Below are 8,969 nucleotides of genomic sequence, written 5' to 3'. Positions count from 1 at the left end.
GGTTAAATTTCCAGCTTGGTAATTTGCTCTGGATAAGAGAATCTGCTAAATGCCTAAATGTAATGTAATATCATAAGGTCTTACCTGTGCCAGCACCAGATATAACTTACACTAGCCGGTATCTGCAACTGTATCTGCCCACCTAGATGCTTCACAGTCAGCATCACAGCCAGTAGAGTTCATGCTTCCCCTGTCATTTGCAAGTAAACACAACAAAAAAGAACAGCCAAGCTGCTTATTGATATACAGTAGTTTACTTTTATTTCACTAGAGTGCTTGATGGACAGCGTTTGAGCATTAATCCCATGCGTGTATGCAACAGGCAGCAATTTCCAGTTAGTTTGAAAGTGGTTATTTACACAACCCCGTTGGATTGAAACTTCTCCTGGGCAACATGTTCAAGCAGGAAAAGTCATGTGCACTGCTTCCTCATATCAGTTATCACTCATTACACAGCTATATCACTATATGCTCAAGAATTACATCTGCCACCATCCATAATAAGTAAGGCTCAAGGATTTATGCTTTTTTTTATTCCCTCAGGAAAATGCAGAATCTGTTCATAAATATCTCACAATTTAATTGCACATTTGATCCGACACATTTATTAATTGGACTTATTTATGACATACATTAAAACACATGGACAATACAATTTATGGACCACAGCAGCAAATTGTTTGTTTTGTCTGGCTGTTGCTGTGCAGAAAACAGATTTTTGTTTTAAATTAATAGCAGTGTAGAAATGACATTCCTTTTGTTTTGTTTTTATAAAACTTTTTGTAGCCAATATCAAACTAAACCTTGAAAGGTTTATAATCTTTAAAGTCGGTCTGTGCTCTTATTACTAAAACAAAATGTAGAAAATGTGTTCCGAAGTACAGAAATACTGATTACAATGCATGATTACAAAGATTTCTCAACAGGTGTCATATAAAGTAAGGGACTTTCTGAACTCTCACTCTGATTGAGAAGACATTACTTGGAATAATGCGTACAGTCAAAATGAAAAGTCGCTCTATTACAACAAATTTTTGACTTCACATAGCTAGTCCTAGAGAATTAATTTGCATTACTTCTTTAAAAATCAGTGATGCCTCTGTTATGAGTATTTGGGGTAGACTGGACTTGAGGCACACTGGAAGCCATAAGTGCCTTTTCTGCCCAAAGTCTTTTTCCCTATCTGTACAAATGCTCATGCAAATTATATTAACAGTGTACATGCTGAGAATACATTTGAGCACCAAAACACAACAAATTCTTATTGGAATTATTTAACTTTCCTTCTTGAATCTGCAAAACAAGATGTGTTAAACATTGGGTGCTTTCCAGGTCATAAGGCTGGTCATAACGGAATTATTTTATAATTTTCAGGAAGGGTGACTGAACTGAAGCACAACAGAAAACCTGAGTGGCAGCGTAGTATGATGGTTAGGGAACTGGTCATGCAACCTAAAGATGACAGGCTTAATTCCCGGGTAGGACACTGCTGTTGAGCAAGGTACTTAACCAGCATTGTTGCAGTTTCAGTAAATATCCAGCTGAATAAATGGAAGCATGTAAATGTAAACGCAATGTAAAAAGGAAGTGTAAGTTGCTCTAAATAAGAGTCAGCCAAATTCCGGTAATGTAATGTCCTGTAATGAACCCCTGACCAGTTGAGTGGTCTGGCTACCAATACAACAACAGAAATTATTTAGGGGATTTTATTTACTGCTGTTAATACAGTTAGTTGTGACTGGAAGTATTCATCCATATTCCGCCCATATAATTTGGGTTGTAGGTGATTAGAAATTAAAAGTCAATGAATGTAGTCTAAGGCTATATTTTCTTTTTGAACCCAAATTTTTAAGAATTGCCTAGCTGTGTACTGTAAGAACACAAATCTCCAACTTCCCGGAACAATAGAGGAACATTATCTTTTCCAAGAGATCTCACATTAATACCTTTATATAACCAATAGTAGCATACACCTTAACCACAGAATTGGAAACCACAGTTTTCACCTGGTGATCTAAAACTCTCCAAATAAACATAATCACCAGGAGACCACTTTTTAAGTGAAGTCGGTAAGGTGGGAACATGGATTGTATTTTGAGTTCATCAATGATTTGGATGGGTGTGCCTTTCCTCTTTTTATAATCTTTCATAATCACACATTATCAACTAATTTTCAAATTTTCAGTTTCTTTCTCTGTATGCTCCAGTATACAAGATGAATCGACCTATTTTTCTGTCAAAAAAGCCCTCCCCCTGCAGCCATAGTTGAAAAAACTGATTTAGACTGTCTCGAGGGAGATTAATTCAACAAGAAACGCACATGAGAGGAATGTCCAACTTCCACTTGACAAAATTTACAAGAACTGCAACTTATTTGCATGAGAAATACAGAACCTACAGACTGACTTTGTTTTTCTCTTCTCTTTGTTTTACTTTTTCTGTTGAACCAAGTTAAATCCAAAGGACACAAACCCCTATTACACCCTAATATTAGGTAATGAGGATATATATTTCTTGAGTGGTTATCTCTTTACGACATTTTTTTTTTTTACCTCATAACATTGCTGTTTTATAGATGCTGAAAATTGATCAACACTTATCAGTCATTTACATGATGCTTGCGTTCAATATACACTCTCAATGCATACTACTTCTCAGCTGAACTCAGAGACACATTGAATGTGCCATGTTTACACACTTGGGCTTATCAGTTGTTAATTCTCATTACATAGACTGGAGAATTATTGAACATTGGTTCAATGCGCCATGCACAGTGCTGTTGTGTTCCTTTTTGTATGCTATCCTGATCATTGATTGGTTACATGAATCTCAGTATTAATATATTAAGCACAAGCTCAACGTATTAATATGAGTATTGCGATACAGTATTAATCACAACCCTATGAATAAAATCTTAATCCCCAGCTATGTATCATAGTACTGTCAGCTCCAGAGAGGTGGATCCTTGAGCCTCTAATTGATCAAACAAAACAAAAGGCAAGGCTCTTTGGTACTTCCCTATTCTGTCAGTAAAGCCGTAATAATTCAGTCTAATATGAGTCATCATGTCAAACCCGAGATAATTTTATTGGGGTGTAGTAGGGTGGGCTGGTTTCATGTTCCTGTGGGCTAATGGATTACTTTCCCAGATCTTTCATAGCTAAAGGTATTCCAGATGATTTTCCCCATGCGAAACAGCCCGATGAGCAATGCCATTTTCACCCTAATGATGACTAAGTGACATCACGAGAGCTTCTCAGAAGTACAGTATGTTTCATGACAGTGTAATTTCTGCTTTAGTGATGGGAAACCAAACATATGTGAAATGCCGAACTGGAAGCAGTGAAGTGGGTTTCCTTTCTAGCGGTATGTAATCCTCTCATAAACATTATTATTATTATTATCATTATTACTATTGTTATTATTATTATTATCATTATTACTATTAGTATTGTTGTTATTATTATTATTATTATTATTATTATTATTATTATTAATAATAATAATAATAATTATTATTATTATTATAATAACTTCGCCAGGTAATAAAATTACCCTTAAACTAAGTATTAAATGTATTGTCTAGAATCATTACCGTTCTATCTTACTGAGAAGACGAACAAGAACGTGTCCATGAAATGTGTGATAACTGATTTCATCGTTTACAATCTGTTCACTGTGACTGTTTGAAAGGATAATAGCTAAAGTTGCTAAATAAAAAAATATCTACCAGAACCCTTTAATGCCTACCTTGCTTGCATTAAACTGTGTTGTCATAGATAACGATTACCGTAGTTTCTGGGAAAAAGGGGAAACCCCCTATCTATTCCACCCGAAAAGAATTAGGGAATTCCCGATCTCAGCCGTTTAATATACTCCGAGATCTCCTTATGCCGCAGAGCTGACAGATCAGTTGATGAGAGGACACGAAAAAGAGGACTTTTGCAATCATAAATCAAAAGGAGCACAATGAACGCCAGAACTGGATTTCTTTTTATTTTGTTAAACTGCATAACTACGCCAGGTAGTGTATTAAACACATTTTCTTCATTTTGAAGTCTAAAGCTTTATTTATTGCCAGTAGTGGGGCAGTGTAATTGGCTACGCTATGCGCGCACATACACGCACTCGCACGCACGCACGCACACAATTTAAGTACGTTCAGTTTTACTAAATTAACCGAGTAATTTCTCGAATTTAAAATCAATTGAAAAAGAGTTTACTCAAAAGTTGAAGACCAGTGAAAGGTCTTGCTCGGGGGTGCCCAACCCTGTTCCTGGAGATGTTCTGGTTTTCATTTCAACCCTAATTTGGCACACCTGATTCTCATATTTGGCAGCTCATTGAGATCTCTAACTCTTCAATGAGATGTGCTTTGTTAGGATTTACGTGAAAACCAATAGGACGGTAGATCTCCATGAACACGACTGAGCAACCCTGGCCTACCTAAACAAGTTACCTTTTCATATTCAGATGGTTCAAAGTAATCTGTTGTATATATTAATTATGTACAATTTTCCATCCAACTTGCTCTAGGTCTTCCGGCCGAAGTCATTGTTAAAGGAGAAACCACTGCTGCCTTCGGCCAAGAAGCGTCCTTCTCCTGTTCTCTCTCTCAACCTGATGGCGTTTCGCAAGTCACATGGCAAAGACTCTTAAAAGACGACACCGTGGAGAACTTGGCCACCTTCAGCAAACGTTTTGGAGCTAAAGTCATGGACCCACACGTCAGCAGGATAGATTTCATGGAAGCGTCGCTCAACTCTACGTCAATCATAATTAAGAATGTGACTCTGGCGGACGATGCCTGCTATATTTGTTCTTTTAATGTTTATCCCAGTGGATCTATACGGAAGCAAACCTGCCTTACTGTTCAAGGTAGTTCTTACTAATGCGAATCACAGTTAGTAGGCTACATTAATTTATGTGGCCTTGTCTGTGTATTGACTGGGTATGTAGACTATACACAGTAAAATGTTGTGTTAAACCAACTCTTACAGGGGGCTAGGCCTAAACCAACTCTTACAGGGGGCTAGGCCTACATCGTCCCTGTTGGAATAGAGTTCAATTGACACTAGGTATTTTACTTTGCAAACTATGCTGCAGCCTGTAGAACGACTATAGAGGGTATGCACGTGACGTCACGGTACGTCGAAGTCGCTGCGGTTACACCCACTGAGTGGCAGAAAGACTACTGAGACTACAGCGTTAGCGCTCAGCTTGAATGCCGCGAAAACACAACACATCTAAAATGGGAAATAGCTGTTGTGCGATTGACTGTACAAACAGATTCAACAAGAAATCGGAGCTATCTTTTTACAGACTGCCGAAAGCTAACGAAAAGAGAAGCAAATGGATCGCTGCAATTCGCAGAAACAACTGGAATCCATGCACCCGAACGTGGATTTGCGGTTGTCTTTTTTTGTCAGGTATGTTGGTTTTTTGGGTAAAATCATACCTTAAGTTATGTACTGTATTGACTACTCATCAATTAAATATTTAGCATCTTTTATTTATATTATGTGTAGCCTAACTGTACAGTTTGTCAGCATTTATTAAAAAAACATCAATGATCATTAAGCCTTGTGTTCTACAAACAAGGGGGGGTGGTTAGATATATGCTTGGCTGGCTAACACTAAGTTAAGGTATGATTTTACCCAAAAATCTAACATACACAAAAATGACGAACCGCAAATCCACGTTTGGGTGCTTGGATTCCAGTTGTTTCTGCGAATTGCAGCGATCCATTTGCCTCTCTTTTCTTTAGCTTTCGGCAGTCTGTAAAAAGATAGCTCCAATTTCTTGTTGAATGTCCATGGTTCTTTGGTAAGTTGTAAGGATCACTGTCGGGTCCAACTTCCTATAATTTAAGCAGATAATCGTTTGTTTTACTCCTGGTTTTGCAGTTTCCCCTGCTAAAGGCAGCCATGTCGCAGCATGTTTTGCCACTCAGTCCGATTGAGGGGGCGTATTCCGATGGGAAAGTGACGTCAATGCATACCCTCCTGCATTTAACCAAACAAGTTTGACACTTGTAAATGACGAAGCGTTAAGGCTGCACGTCGCAATGTATAATGCTTAATAAAAATGGACCTGCTACAGTTAAGAAATTACAGTAGGCTGCAGGAGCTAGCCATGGTTTCCACATCGCTTACTGTAGTCAGATTTAGAAATGGTAGACTTATAAACGTATCGAGGAAAAACAGTTTCCGTATTAATTTCTCCTAATTGTCCGATGAGAAATCAAACGATTCTGTGAAACCGAATGATGTAGCTCACTGCTTTGTTGTCATTGGACTAATGATATTTATTTCGTGTCGCAAGGAATATTCGAAGCAAGAGCCTGGCTAATTCCCAGTGGTGGGACTCCATCGGGCGTTGCAGTCAGTTGTTCCGGTACTGGTAAACCTGCCCCTGAAGTTACATGGAATTCAACGGTGGAAGTCACCGCTGTACCCACAGAGCAACGCGTTTCCAATGCTGACGGAACGATGACGGTCACAAGCACGCTCCGTTTGTATGACTTCTCTGGCAGGAGCGTAGACTGTCTCCTGAGCAGCCCTGGGACAACAGATAAGATCAGGAAATCGGTTACATTGCCTGAAATTGTGACACCAAAAGGTAAATATGCACGTATGCTATACACTTTAGAAACGATTCACACGTAGGGTATAGGTTAGCTAGCTACTGTATCCTAGCGCCGTTGTGCAGGGCGGGATATTCCTGACTTGCCGAATGAAGAAATCTGGAATTTACAGTTTCGCTTGTATAGGCTACTGGGAAATTTGTTTCTGAAGCGCAGGTTGTGTTGGAACTGCCTTTGGGGGAGTGGTTTTGTGGTAGTTTCCGTAACCTGTCTAGCCTACACAAACGAAAGTAAAAGCCAGCGAGGTGCTTTCCTCAAAGTTACTTCTATTTCTGGTTTGTGTCACTGAGACACTGGTCCGGTTGTTTCCAGGCTGGTTCTCACAATTGGTAATTTGTTCAGTCATACTGAGTCATAACCACTAACCTCTTCTCGTAAATTAAACAATGGTTTAAAATAATATCATTTGAAGATTTAAAACATTTTCTATTTCTAATTCTTTTTTCCACATTTCACAGGTGGAAATTCTGCTTCTGGGCTGTGGATAGGAGGCCTATTTGTCTTTGCAGTAATGTCTGTTGTCTTCGCCATTGCACTTAGGCTCAGGAGAAAAAGAGGTAATTCTTTATGGGCAAGGAATGTTTACAAAATAAATGCTAAATATATTCATTTGGATTGCATTCATGTTGAGTTGAATTCTGTGAATTTTGTAGCCTACACTTGTGATTTCATCACATTAATCAAAATGCTTGTGCACATACTGGACCAGAATTGATTTCATTGGTGACTAATAAATGTGAAACTCAGGAGAGTTTGCAATTATCCAACTGGCAGTTATTGACCCACTGACTGGACAGCATTATTCTTATTTTCAACATTTGACTGCAAAATTATAATCAAAAAAAAAAAGCTTAAATGCAAAACTGGACTTAAATACAAAGGCTGTGCTATTCTGGGATACGTTGCAAGTGTGTTATTACTGAGCTTTTGGCCAGTCGTCCTTCATCAGAGCATTTGAAAGATGTTACAGACATGTCTTCTCAAATGTACTGAGCGATAGACAGTTATCCAGTACAGTACATAAATGTTTTAGATGAAATCAATGCTCTTGGTCATATTAAAGGATGTAAATGCAAAATATGCAGGCTTGTAAATATCGTTTGAATTACGTTGTTTACGATGGGGATATGAAGCCGCGTTGAGATAGCAAGAATCATCACTCATTGCCTTGCATTTCCTTTTTCTGGTCAGGTGACAAGAAACCAAAACTGCAAGGAGAAAGACAACCTGATATTTTGCTGGATTGTGGCGTATGACTTATCTTCTCATCCTTTTTTTTAAGCCACTTGTGGAGGCTACTCACCCAATGGCAGGGAGCGGCTGGTTAGGAGGTGCAGTTGTTTTGCTGTCTCCATTGAAGAGGAGGAGAACAGAACTTAAGACACACCCATCCACAGAAGAGAAGCCAGCTCAGATCACCATGGAGATGTTACTTAAAAAAATAAAATAATAATAATCTAGGCTATTTTATGCAGCAAGTAACATCTCTGTGCCTCAGTCAACCTCCAAGGAGATTTCAAGCCAGAATTCATTCCAGCCATGACTCTGAAATTCTAATGGGGGACACTGGATATGTTATGCCCTGCAGAATCAATGGATGTATGCAGCCTGAAAAACTGGTGTGGGTTCATGCACTGATGACTCTACTGGCTCATGAGTGACATCTTCATCTGGTAATGTGTCATTATCAGATTCCTACATTCCCAAGAAAACAGAAACAAGAAACCTATTCCTCAACTTTTGGGGTGACAGAAATTCAGTGTGTAATTTTATATTTTCAAAAAAAAAAAATCTGTAGACCTATATGCCCTAAATAGTGAATTTTCTTAAATGCAGAAAAGTAAACTTAACAGAATATCTAGGTACACATTCAGTTTACCATACGAGGAAGAGGGTTTATCATTTTGCCATTAGTTTTATATTTGTTATTTATTGGAACTGATGTTTCATCACAATGTTGTTTTGACAGGGACCATTTAAAATGACTCATTTGAACCATTTTGTGCAATATATTTGAGAGATTTTCAGTGAATGTATACCTTACTCAGTCTTACATAAGCTATTGATTCTGTACTGAAAATAATTGATCAGGTGGACATTTTTAATCTCTGTATGAAGCCTTACAGTGCACCACCACCACCAATTATCTTGACCCTGCACTGCTGCACTTTGAATTTAAGTTTTACAAGATATGTGTATTCACGTGTGTATCCAGATTGATGCCAGTTCCATACATTAAGTGATACAGTTGGTGTACTATTTTGACTATTTAGTTTGAATTTACATGCTAATATTCTAAGTTCTTTTTGTGCAAGAAATGTT

The 8,969-nt window shown here is 38.1% G+C and overlaps 1 protein-coding gene across 2 annotated transcripts; it reads left to right on the top strand.

The window, feature by feature from the left end:
• The first annotated feature begins 330 nt into the window (after window positions 1-330).
• Window positions 331-8,125, top strand: LOC135250370 (OX-2 membrane glycoprotein-like). 2 transcript variants are annotated; one of them, XM_064326586.1, is made up of 6 exons: window positions 331-3,366; window positions 3,900-4,024; window positions 4,537-4,878; window positions 6,326-6,622; window positions 7,106-7,204; window positions 7,930-8,125. In XM_064326586.1, exons 2-6 carry the CDS (start codon window positions 3,970-3,972, stop codon window positions 8,025-8,027), a joined length of 891 nt encoding a protein of 296 aa, XP_064182656.1. In that variant the 5' UTR covers window positions 331-3,366; window positions 3,900-3,969; the 3' UTR covers window positions 8,028-8,125. The 2 variants fall into 2 exon arrangements, with proteins under 2 accessions (XP_064182656.1, XP_064182657.1); XM_064326587.1 differs by lacking the exon at window positions 331-3,366 and having other exon boundaries at window positions 3,861-4,024; window positions 7,839-8,125.
• Window positions 8,126-8,969: the final 844 nt, after the last annotated feature.

Source organism: Anguilla rostrata, chromosome 3, assembly GCF_018555375.3.
Source record: "Anguilla rostrata isolate EN2019 chromosome 3, ASM1855537v3, whole genome shotgun sequence".
Classification (NCBI taxonomy): domain Eukaryota; kingdom Metazoa; phylum Chordata; class Actinopteri; order Anguilliformes; family Anguillidae; genus Anguilla; species Anguilla rostrata.
The sequence above is the reverse complement of the archived record's forward strand: the minus strand, read 5'-3'. Positions and strand labels throughout refer to the sequence as shown.

Bases quoted from the DNA above. Each gene is read 5' to 3' on its own strand.
- LOC135250370 (XM_064326586.1), top strand. From the start codon at position 3,970: ATGAACGCCAGAACTGGATTTCTTTTTATTTTGTTAAACTGCATAACT. The intron at 4,879-6,325 runs GTAGTTCTTACT...TCGTGTCGCAAG, and splicing joins AACCTGCCTTACTGTTCAAG to GAATATTCGAAGCAAGAGCC. The intron at 6,623-7,105 runs GTAAATATGCAC...CACATTTCACAG, and splicing joins TGAAATTGTGACACCAAAAG to GTGGAAATTCTGCTTCTGGG.